Source organism: Ammodytes marinus, assembly GCF_949987685.1.
Source record: "Ammodytes marinus genome assembly, chromosome: 3".
Taxonomy (NCBI): Eukaryota; Metazoa; Chordata; class Actinopteri; order Uranoscopiformes; family Ammodytidae; genus Ammodytes; species Ammodytes marinus.
In genome coordinates, this window is record NC_137232.1 from 7,621,993 (window position 1) to 7,634,565 (window position 12,573).

The 12,573-nt window shown below is 37.1% G+C and overlaps 1 protein-coding gene across 1 annotated transcript; it reads left to right on the forward strand.

Moving 5' to 3' along the window:
• Positions 1–2,159: 2,159 nt before the first annotated feature.
• LOC307248310 (T-cell surface glycoprotein CD3 epsilon chain-like) lies at positions 2,160–7,606 on the forward strand. The gene is made up of 5 exons (XM_080024712.1): positions 2,160–2,321; positions 2,822–3,019; positions 3,108–3,251; positions 3,426–3,478; positions 4,793–7,606. The coding sequence occupies exons 1-5, from the start codon at positions 2,246–2,248 to the stop codon at positions 4,853–4,855; spliced, it is 534 nt and encodes a 177-aa protein (XP_079880838.1). The 5' UTR covers positions 2,160–2,245; the 3' UTR covers positions 4,856–7,606.
• Positions 7,607–12,573: the final 4,967 nt, after the last annotated feature.

Sequence of the window (12,573 nt, forward strand, 5' to 3'; positions counted from 1 at the left end):
GTCAAATCAAGTCATCCACTCTTCTCGCTCCCTCCTTGGCGCTCCATGTCATGTTGAAGGTTTGAACACAAAGCCAGCTACATTCTTGTCTGTCACCCAACCTGTTCTTCCACTGCGTAAAATCCCGATAACGCAGGGTGCCATACCAAAGCTGTTGCGCAAAGCCTTGTTCAAGAAGACGGTAGCCAGACAGTGTTTAGAGACAGTGGTTTTAGCCAATGTTTTCAGAAACTACGAACTATCTATTCATGTTCTTATTTCAGGCTATGTGATCTGATCAAAAGTCTGATCATAACATACAACAATCTATGAATGAATATTTAGCCACGTGGTAAAGCTTACGTTATGACATTGGAAGTGAGACATGTAATGAATCTACACATTGTAGAGGGGTTTGAACTTGTATAATATATACAATTGTATTCATTTAAAGGTTTTAAATTAAATTAAATATAAATACAATGATAGTTTAAAGTCATTGAGTCACATTTGTTGTTCATAAGAAACGATTAGGCTAAACGAAGGGAAATTCCACATTATCAGTTGAAAAACATTCCTCTGTGTTGAAACTCCCAACGCTGATACTAATCGGGCAGCTCTGTCTGTAAAAACAAAGTGAGATTCTTCTTCTCTCTCTTGGGAGAGCGGCAGAAGGCTGTGTACAGTTTCCTTCATAAACTGTCTTGTTCCTGGTTTGAACCACTGGGGGGCAGAGCTGCACTCTGATGTACCATATACACTGCCTGTATACTCTGAAGCCAGTCACAAAGATCACAGAGGCTGGTAGTCAGCATTCAACTCTTATGGCGGACATGTAGGTATATTTCATGTACATTGGGAGTTAAATCTGATTAAGAATTTAAGAATGCAGTCAATAGGACCAGTGGGAATATCCCACCTGGTAACAAACAGTGTATGAGGTTGCCATAACAGCTGTCTTAACTTCCCAAATATCCCAAAAATCAACCATAATTTTTTTTTTTATCAAACTCTACAGTTGTAACAAAAACTTCTAAATATATTTTGTTTATAGATGTTTGGCATTTTCAAATATGAACTCACTTGCTACATATCATTTGTATCACTCAAGCATGTGAGTTCAACATGATGAACTGAGAGAACATCACAAAGGAAGCAGTAAACAGGCACTTTCAAATAGTCATTCTCTATAAACAGATGTTATGCACATACTGAGTATACAAAAGGAAGTATCAAAATGTATGGTTAAAGGTGAATTACTGTTCAAAGCTAAGGATATTCTTTAATGCACATGCTTTATGTTGATACCCACATCACCTAGGAGTGTATACTACCATGTAGATAGTTGAGGACATGCATATAAAACCATTATAATGTGTTTTTATTACAGTTACACTACAAAATAGAGCTAACAAAAATCATAAAGCAAATGCACAATACCACAAGATATATTCACAATATGTTTTTGCAATATGCAAATGTATGCATCAATGTATGATGATGATTTTTACCACAACGGAAAGCATTAACACTCCTACTTATTATTACCATATTATAGTATTCTTTTTGCAGTTATTCTGGTTGTATCAGTATTCAAGTATGGAAATCTCATTGACACAACAAGACTTGAGTATAGGTATTAAATAATACAGATACCGAAGAACAATAATATTCTTTTTTACCTTTAATATAAAAGCAAGATGCAAAACAGAACATAAACTAAGATAATAAAACATAACTCAGTGTGGCTTCTCTTATGGAGTTTTTGGATCAAGAATATATTTGGAATCTTACTTCAAATGAATCTATATGAACAGGAATACAGGATAGAATTATTTCTGTAAACCATATCCAGTCAGTTTGAAGGAGGTTTAACCGTGAGCTCTTCTTGAAACAAAAAAAAAAAACATTTCCTGTGTGGTGTGACGTGTGTGTGTGTGTGTGTGTGTGTGTGTGTGTGTGTGTGTGTGTGTGTGTGTGTGTGTGTGTGTGTGTGTGTGTGTGTGTGTGTGCGTGTGTGTGCGTGTGTGTGCGTGTGTGTGTGTGTGTGTGTGTGTGTGTGTGTGTGTGGTACAGAGAGAGAGAGAGAAAGAGTCATAGGAGAGATAGAGGGCCACCAAGTGTGCTTCTTCGGATCTTCGTTCTCCTCCTAACAGGCAGACTTGATGTTTTTCATTTCTTGCAGTGGATACATTTAGACATTGTGTCTGTAGAGTAGACGGCTATTGAAACACAGTACTGGAATACAGAGTGTGTTGTTTGGAAAATGAAGAGCAGCATGGGTGTTGGGGCCGCGCTCGCTGTCCTACTCCTGTTCATAGCCAGCGTGAATGCTGCTTCAGGTAAATACTGCATTTTATTTTTATTTTACTTCATACCTTCATGTCATAAAGTTTCAATGTGCTGGTCTGGACTTAGAACAACACATATTCTCACCCACAATATAACATTAAAAGAGGATTTTCCAAAAACCTTGTTGTATTTCCTGTATTTGCGTCCGACCTGCTCAAACAATGCATGCAGGTTTTGAATGTCTCTGTATATTTCACATTGCCATTCCGTGTTCTTCTGTCACTGTAATGCTTTAATGGACTTTTTTTCTTTTTGAACATGCTACTTTGATTTCCTGAGAACTATTGATAAGCCTACATCTTGTTTTGATCACTAGTTTTGTTTGTGTTCTTTATTGTGGACACTTATTTGAAACAGAAGAGGATATCATAACGACCAGTTGAGTCTGGCTGATATATAACTGATAGGGAAGAAGGGTGTTGATGAAATGTCAAACTGAAGCTTTAACATTGAAGTAACTGGGTATCTGTGCTTATGTGTGTGTTTTAAGGAGGAGTATCATTCTGGAAGAAAGATGTCACATTGACATGTCCACAAAGTGGGACTTGGCATGACGACAGAAACATACTACTCAATACTACGGATCAGAAATATACATATGAGTATGAAAATGGAAAGAAAACTTTCTACTGTGAATATGGGGATGATTCGCCGAAAATAAAATATTATTTCTACGTGAAAGGAAAGGGTGAGTAAATACTTGTGCCATCTGTGTTAGATTAGTTTTTGTAGTGACTGAGCCTGCTCCTGTTTAACTGCTTGTGTCTGTCCTCCAGTGTGTGACAACTGTTTCGAGCTGGACGCCACTGTGTTTGGGGTTGTCATCATAGCTGACATACTGGGGACAGCCATTGTGATTTTGATCATCTACAGGTGCACCAAGAAGAAAAGCGCAGCTAGACATGACATCGCTCCCAAAAGTGAGAATGCACTCAAGCAATTCACAAAAGAACACAGCATTACACTAATAACATATCTGCCTAAAAAGTTTGCCCAATATGTCTTGGACTGAAGAAACTATAAAGCATATTTGAGAGTTGATACAGATTGCATATGCGATTGATAACACACGTTTTTTTGTCATTGTCTTGTAGCACCTGCCCGCCCAGGAGGCCGGGGTCCAGCTGTCCCAAATCCTGACTATGCGGTATGTATTGCGTTGTTTAAAAAAAATATTAGTTAATAAACGTTAGTAAAATATTAGTTAATAAACGTTAGTAAAATATTAGTTAATCGACGTTAGTAAAATATTAGTTAATAAACGTTAGTATGCTACAAGGCTGCACTGCAGTTTCAGATGCATTTTTTTTTTTACATCTACATTTGTTGCATTCAATGGATTTGTTTCACCTACGGAGGGACTTGCAGAATTAGTATATTCCAAAACACTTTTTGTCAAAAATAATAGCATATCTACTTTACATGTGCGCTGAAAAAAAATTGTGTTTCATACAAAGCCGAGGCTCCGATAATGGCTACTTAAACAAAGGGCCACAAAGTCTCACTCCCAGCACTTCAAAACCCAACACAGGGCCTTTTGGCGTTGGTCCCTGACATGTAAGGTCTCCTTTAGCATCCCTATCAAAACCAAGGGGCTAATCCAATGGGACCGATGCTCACAGTGTCTTAGCACCACGCTCAGGTCTGTACGGCTGGAAAACTCACTCTGAGCGTCAAATCATGCCTTGGATGAGCATTGAAAAAGAGTTGCTTATTGACATGCTGGGAGCCCAGTTCAAATATCATCAAGCGCTCTGTAACACTGCTGAGTAAGCCTTTAAAAGTCGCTTCAGCAAACATAAAAAAAACAATCAAAAGTCCCCGTGTCCTCCAAAACAATCCAAATAAATTGAATTGAAGATAAGATGAGTGTCATTATTATTCATTGTACTGACTAGTTTGACATTTTCAGTCGATATTCACTTGTTCCGTCACTCACAGAGAGTCAGATGAGAAGATGATAACACAACTAAACCAGCTTAGCTTGGCTTGGCTTAGCCTTAAGGCGGGAAGAAGAGGAACAGCTAGCCTGGCTCTTTCTAATGATACAACTAAAGCCGTCTACCGGAAACAGCAAGCTCACTTATTACTGTAACATGATATGCATATAGTATACTGTGGTATATATACAGCTCACTTATTAACACGATATACAAAAATATGAAGTTAGCCTAATTGGATTAGATTTATATCTATATATAGATAGATAGATAGATAGATAGATAGATAGATAGATAGATAGATAGATAGATAGATAGATAGATAGATAGATAGATAGATAGATAGATAGATAGATAGATAGATAGATAGATAGATAGATAGATAGATAGATAGATAGATAGATAGATAGATAGATAGATAGATAGATAGATAGATAGATAGATAGATAGATAGATAGATACTCATTCTAAGAGCTGTGACTCTGCGATCGACTAACACTGTTTGTGTTGTGTTTTGCCAGCCACTGAACCCCAACACTCGCGAGCAGGATACTTACTCTCGGGTGAACAGGATGGATGGATAGAGGATAGAGGCAAGTCATCGGACTGAGCCAGGTTACTGTTTTCAACCATGCACGGCTGAGCAGCGAAAACAACACATTGCAATCATCCCCTTACAGTGGCTCTTGCTCTTTTGGATTTAAAGGGATAGTTCAGTATTTTTGAAGTGGGATTGTATAGTGTACTTATGCACAGTCAGTGTGTTACCTTATGGAGCTGGGGGTCAGCGCAGTCATTTTAAGGAGTTTGGGGAAGACGTCGCTGTAGCAGAAGTTATCCTTGTACTGTGGCAGAGGGGGCCAGAAGAAAAACGTTTTTTCTCCACATATATAAATGCTAACCTTAAACCTAAAGATCCCTTCAATTGTACGCTAGACTCCAATTTTTCTTTAGTTTGTTTTTGTTTTCTTGTCTCTCTTAAATAATCCGCAGCAGCTCTGAGTAGAACAGCTGATTGGAGAATTGATAGAAAAATGTCATCTGTCTGGCTGCAAAAAAAAAAAAGATGTGAAAATAATCTAATTTTAGAGATTTTACTGAACTATCCCTTTAAAGTCTCACTTACCCAAATGGTATCTCTCTTACCCCTGTTAATACTGTACAGGGTCAGGTACAGTGTTTGGGTTTCATTTGTCCAGGTACTGTGCCACATGTACAATGGAGGTGAAAGGCATTTGGTTAGAAGTGCTAATAGGATTTAAAAGTCTCATTGAAAGACTCCTTAGGGGGACTACTTTCTCATTAAGAACAATGGGAGCATTTTTTATGTTTGTTGCTATAGGTCAATAGTTCCAAACTTGAAGATACTTCTGCAGCAATCACAGTGTCCATAGTAATATCCTGTATAGCTCAACTCATTTTAAAATAAAATACAGATTTCATTTTATATTATGATAAGACACATTTATGAAATAAAACTCACAGTTATCAATCTATCAACATACTGTCATAGTCAGACTGCCTCTCATAGACCTGTTTCATTTGTAATACCTTGACACCAAGTTTTGTAACTGAGAGGGCTTGAAAACCAGTGAGCAATATTAGTGAGAAAATATTTTTTGATTTATGTTTTTTGTATGTCCACTTTATCAGGTACAATGTGTCTAATACAATACAACATAACTGTCCGGTAACACTTTACAACAAGGGTACATGAATTAACTGTTAATTAAAGTTTATTTAATGCTATTAACGGTATAGGTAATGCTTATTAAGCAATAAGTAAATGTTAATGTTTTGTTATTAATGGTAGATCAATGCTTAGTTACGCATTAACTATGCTTTGTTAATGTATACTTAGTTAAACATAAACTAAGCATAACGGTTAGTTAATGCTTAGTTAATGTGGATTAAACATAAAGGAAATATTTATTAATGGTTAGTTATTTCTTAGTTGATGCTTGTTAAGCATTAACTAAGCATTAAGTAACAGTTAATTAATGTACCCTTATTGTAAAGTGTTACCAACTGTTCTCACACAAAGTCTATGTTTATGATGCCTGTGATGTGCCATGGTTTTTGACACGGTCACGGACACGGTGTTGTTAATCAAACTAGTATTGTTCTATAGTGTTCTACTGGACTGTACAGAAGTATTTGGGCCAGTGGTGTGAGAGAGAAAAAATTAGAAGAGGTAGTTGTTGGTTTTTTTATCATTATGCACTGAAAGAAAAAAGTCGAAATGTTGAGAAAATGTTGAGAATAAAGTTGAAATACAATTTTGTGACCAAACATAATAATATTAAAACACAAATGATGCATCTTTGCTATTTTGGCCTAACCCAGACGTCCTCTAAGTCTGACTCATAACATTGATCTCTATGTGCTGTGAGACAAACATAAAATGCATGGACCGTCTACATAGGGCAACACTGAAGCGAAAAATAATCAATATCTTTTACTGTTAGTGCAGTGCAGTTATTAGTGGAGCTTGGGCTTCTCGTTTTGGTAACCACGGGGTTGTATAGCCCATAGTCTGCCTTACGTCGATAGCAAAGAAGACGCATCGTTTGTGCTTTAATAAGCTTTTGTCTCTTGAGTTATTGATCCCCAAAGTTTGAATCCGTCAATATTTTTCCAACTTTACCGCAGTCTTGAACTGTCCGGATTGTTCTTTTGTCTTACTGCCTGGGCATGCTGAGAAGAAAACGCTTCTGCCTCTCATTATTTGTCTACCCCTTTGGCCCCCAATGCTCTTATGTAGGACTGCATTACAAGCAGAGGTCTTCTTCAATACTCCGCCCCTCCTCATGTTTGTAAATGGAAAATACAAAAAGACACATTAAACAAACACCTCTCAATATATTAGACTTGGGGGGGGGGGGGGGGGGGGGGGCAACACCTCCCATTCACAAGAATGGAACCTAACATCTCAAATTTCAAGTCCCGTTAAGGTCACATTTATGGTAGTGCAGTTGCAGTGGATTGCATTAGATTGTTTAGACTGAGAGTGTATTTGTATATATGTGCATACAACATTGTATTTGGTACTTAACCTTTAATATAAAAAGTTGCTCATTTACATTAATAAAAGTCATAACTCATGCTTTCATTTCAAATAGGAAGATACCTGAATACCATTTTGATGTACACATACTGTATGTTTTATGTTATCAATAGTCCTGACTTCTACTTTATGTCAGACATGTAAAATGTTACTGCGCAATCTTGTTAGTCTCTTCACATCAACTTGCTAACTGTTTTTTATTTTCCTTTTTGCTTCTTTGTTCTAATTCTCATTGGGCGTTGTTAAATATTCTCGCAACATGTGTCACTAATAAATGAAACCGCAAATCTACATGGTCTTGGTCTTTGTTCTCGGTTGGAAACACTACTGAGATGATTCTATAACCCATACATCACTCATCATGAGGCAGCGCCCCAAAGCCGCAGCGCATATCCGTATACAGCGCCCGCATGCAGCTCCCCCCATCGATAGGCCTTCATCTGTACAGAGGCCACAGAGTAAAGCCTATACGTGACATTGCCTATCATGTCTTTGGAACACATGACATTTCTCATTGCACAAACATGTATTTTGTATTCATTTGACGCACAATGGAAATGTCGGCTCATGTTTTTTACCGTCGCGTGTTTGTACAACTGCGTTTTTTTTTCCCAGCAGTGACTGACTGAGCAGTAGCTGTGAGTCTACTGACGCAAATGAAAAAAAGCGGGAAACATGAGGCCACGCACTATCTCTTTATTAATCAGATTACTAATAAATGTCTATTATACACTGTATGTAGCTCAGTGGAAACACTCCCACACTTGCTGCTCAGTTATCTCTATGTGCATCTGCTATATGTTTGTGCCAGAGAGAAACAAAGGGGTAGAGGGGAAGGGGGTTGGTTGTTGTATACAAGTTAGGTCCCACACACACTCACTCACACACACACACACACACACACAGACACACATCTGCTTGTCGAGTGTGTGTGGTTGTGCGAGTGAGCTTCTGTGTGTTTGCATAGTGTCAGAAGTTGGTGAGTGTGTGTGTGTGTGTGTGTGTGTGTGTGTGTGTGTGTGTGTGTGTGTGTGTGTGTGTGTGTGTGTGTGTGTGTGTGTGTACGTGCATATGTGTGTGTGGGTGGGATGATCATGGTTGATGCGTCTGAGCCGAGCTGTCTAAGCCTGGTTTGTTTGATCTGTCTTCTCTTCCTCAGGTATAGACAGTAAAAAGTGCACACTCTGTTGCTTTGTCTCTGAGACGTCAAAGGGGGAAAGTGAAAGACTGGAGAGCCGTGATCAAAGAATTGAAGCTATTAGATTATCTGACACGGGGAGGCCTCTTCTAAACTTCCACTAGAGAGTCTCTCTCCTCTTCTCCATTTCTTCATCCCCCTCTCCGCTACTATTTGAAACCATTAAGTCGTCCTCACCTTTCTCTCTTTTCGCTCTTCACTTCACTTGTATTGTGTAATTCTTTCTATCTCTTCTATCTCTATGGAGCATCAGACTAAAATAGACCTCTGAAAGAATCTCAACCTTTTATAGATGGTATACAGCAGCAGTAGCAATTAGTGGAGTTGAAGTAAAAGTTATGCAACAATGTCACCACACTCCAGTTCATAAGCCCTGGTTTGAAACTCCTGCTTGAAGGCGCAGTCACTGATTCTGGAGAACGCTTGTCGTCAAAATCACTTTTTGTCAAAAATCTGTGAATATCTGCGCACGATTATGCTTCCTGTCCGTGTAGTGTGTGCCCTGAAAGAAGATCCAGTGTTAATACACAGCCTAGGCTCTGTAAACTGGTGTGGTAACAAAGGGGGCCCACCATAGCTAGCAGCATACCCGTGTTTTGTCAGCGTACACCCAGTACAGGTACCAGATGAGGAGATATTCACTGATTTTGACAAAAAGTGGTTTTGATTGAAGCACTCTCCAGAATTGCTGACTCCACCTTTAAATACAATCACAGCTTTATTATCAATATGTACTTAAATGTATAATCCCATGTTATAAAATCACTTGTTGACGGCTTTTCAACATCAATGATGTTTATTTATTTATTTATTTCACGACAATGCACATTATTGAACATGTAAAGCAGTACACGTAGCAATGCCAGATTGCAGCCCGGGGGCTAATTTCCATCAGCAGTCCATTAGGCAGGTTGATGTTACAATAAAATGACAAAGATATACAATAATAACATTTGCTATATAAAAATACAGAGAAACAGAAAGAAAGAAAATAAATGTCTAAAGATCCCCAGCGTATGAGAAAAGACCATCCTCTCTTTGTCTGTCTTGCTCCATCTATATCAGTCAGAGTTCCCTCCTGGTCCTATGCTGTTTGACGTTGGTGGAACATATACATCTAGGGACTAGGGACTATCCTCTTACACATAATAACCAGTGGACCTACCATGCAGTCCGCCATTGTAAATTCCTTGTTAATGATAACTAGGAGCCTGCTTTTAAGTCCCATCTGAAGTTCATATTCATTGGCTTGATAGTATTTTAGGAAGTGGCATTTATTTGCCTTTTATCGGTTGGTATATTGTCATATTCTTGTGTTTTTGATGTGATATTTTATAGTTTTCTTATTATTATTATTGTATGTTTTATTTTGACAGGACAGCACTTTATGTAAACTGTTGTGGTTTTGTAAATGTGAACAAATGGGCTTTAAACTTCAAGCTCAAGGTCAACAGTAGCTCCACACCCTTGAGCGATGTTTGGGTTCCATATGTTGAGAGCCAGTCAAAGTGTCCCTGAGTCAGTGAGAACGTTAAGCCCCATTTGGCCCTGCAGACTCTGTCCCACATTTGACAGTCAACAGAAATGATATAATAATTGTCATTTGGTCATTTTGGTTACCTCTTGCCAACGTATTTTGCTTCCGTGTTCATTATATGCACAATTTATAATTCCATTTAACTGGTTATGAATGAAATGACTCTGGATATTTGATGATGTTGGTCATTGTCATAATAAAGAAATGTTTATTTTTTGATTTGATTTGATTTAGTTTATTTCAGACATATCCACATACAAAACAAAATGAAAAGCATGGAAATACAATTAACAAAAATTATGTTTTCACAAAAAAACCAAAAAAAAAAAAAAAAATTATCTGTGTTGTTGAGATATGCCTGAAAAGGAGCAGGAAGAAGTATACACTTATTTAATCCTACCCCTTTCCTTAAAAAAATAAAAAATCAAAATATTTATTAAATAAAAAAATAAAAAATAAAATAAAAATAATAATTATATTCGCTTCTCTTATCCATATATTCTCTGTACTATTGGCGATACTATATTTGCCATTTACATACAACTTAATATACTATACATTTTTTATATTTTATATATTTATACAATGCATATATCTATATTTATATTTATAAACAATCAATATATCCATATCTACATACATATCTATACAATCAGTATATATATCCATATAATTATAATTACCTTCTTACTTCACACCCTCATCCCTGTACCTTATGAAAATCATTGCTTTGAACCTTTTTTTAAACTGGATCATGTTTGGACATTGCTTTAGCTCCGTGCTCATCCCATTCCACAGTTTCACACCCCCCAATTGAGATGCAATGACATTTTAAAGTCGTGCGTACCGCCAGTGTCTTAAAGTTTAACTGTTGCCTCAAATTGTAACCCCCCTCTCGGTCAAAGAAAAGTTTTTGTATGTTACCTGGTAGCAGTTTATTTCTAACTTTGAACATGATTTGTGCAACTTGATATTCAACCAGGTCATTGAACTTTATGATACTTTATGATTTATCCTTTCACAAAGGTTTTATGTAATTCCAGTTTTTAAATGGGTGAACCTATTTGATTACATGCATGCAGAATGGTCTGAAACTTGGTTCATTTTACAGCCGAACTGAAAATGTAAAATAGTTTTGCTAGTAATCCTTTACGACATGTTGTTGACAGTGACTTTAAACGCTTTAATATTATTGTCAGATCTCAATATAAAATGCACAATGTTCTCCGAAGATTTTAAAAGTGATATGTCTGCAGCTTTGTCAAAAATGTTGAAGCATAGATATTGCAATAACAAACAAACAAAATGTATGTGAAACACGGACACACTGACTAACAGTCCTCACAGCAGCTGCAGATACTGTGGTTAGCGAGCGGTTGACTTTGTTAGATAAGTAATTCCACCTTCAAACACGTTGACACAAATCATTATGAAATCTTTTCCACATTACTGCCTCATTATGGTAAGTGTCTCTCAACTACACAACCAAACTGTATGTTACAGTAAGTGGTGACACTTTACAATAAGGGCACATTACTTAACTTTTAGTTAATGCTAAATTAATCCCATTAATGATTAGTTATGCAGTTAATGCCTTTTAAGCATTAAGTAAGTGTGAATGCTTAATTATTAACAGTGAGTTAATGCTTTGTTAACTAATGCTTAGTTAGTTAACACTAAGCTCAACAGTTAGTTAATGCTAAGTTTATGCTTATTTAGCATTATTTATTAACAGTTAGTAATACTTAGTAAATGCTTAGTTAACTAACAGTTAAGTATGTACCCTAACTGTAAAGTGTTACCCAGTGAGTAGTTCAAATGAGCTCAACCTCCACCAGCTGCAACACAAGATGCTGCTGGTGCAGTGATGCATCACTATCAATCTAATCATATTAAAAGTCAAGTCAAGATTTGCATGTGATCGAAAGGCAGTTTTGATAGTTTTTTGTTCTGTTATGGCTATTACATTTGTGTACATTTCTGGAATGCTTGTTATCCAGCGTTACTGTCTGTTATTCTATCTCATTGAAATCACCCTCACTGCTCTCTCGCATACAGCCGTGTCCAGAGCTGCATTGAGTTACCCATATAGTATTAAATCACACTCTTGGCCACCATTAACTAAATCAAGATAACAGGTTCACTGATGTTTGCCTCAGGTAAATAATGTTATGTGTGTCTCTGTCACATAGTGTGAACTGAGTATTCCTGCATAAACTCTCTAAACAGTAAACATGGACCTACAGCTCAGTGAAGTAGAAAGCTTTAGTTGTGATTAGAAGGTGTTTACATAGTACAGTATATTATGTAAACACTTACAGTAAGTGTCAGGATGTGGGGGTGGGAAATATGACATGAAACTATAGAGTATGTGAAACACGAGTCATGCAATTATTTCTTGTAAAAATGACACCTCATTAAATGTGATAAGTGTAGCAACTGTCCTCGTGTTGTGTGTCTCAGTCCATTGATTCCCCAACTATAGGGATCAGAGTCATGT

What these genes read in the sequence shown, in the direction of transcription:
- LOC307248310 (XM_080024712.1), top strand. Translation starts at nt 2,246, where the DNA reads ATGAAGAGCAGCATGGGTGTTGGGGCCGCGCTCGCTGTCCTACTCCTG. An exon ending in CAGCGTGAATGCTGCTTCAG is followed by an intron (nt 2,322 to 2,821) that starts GTAAATACTGCA and finishes GTGTGTTTTAAG; the next exon opens with GAGGAGTATCATTCTGGAAG. An exon ending in TCCCAAATCCTGACTATGCG is followed by an intron (nt 3,479 to 4,792) that starts GTATGTATTGCG and finishes GTGTTTTGCCAG; the next exon opens with CCACTGAACCCCAACACTCG.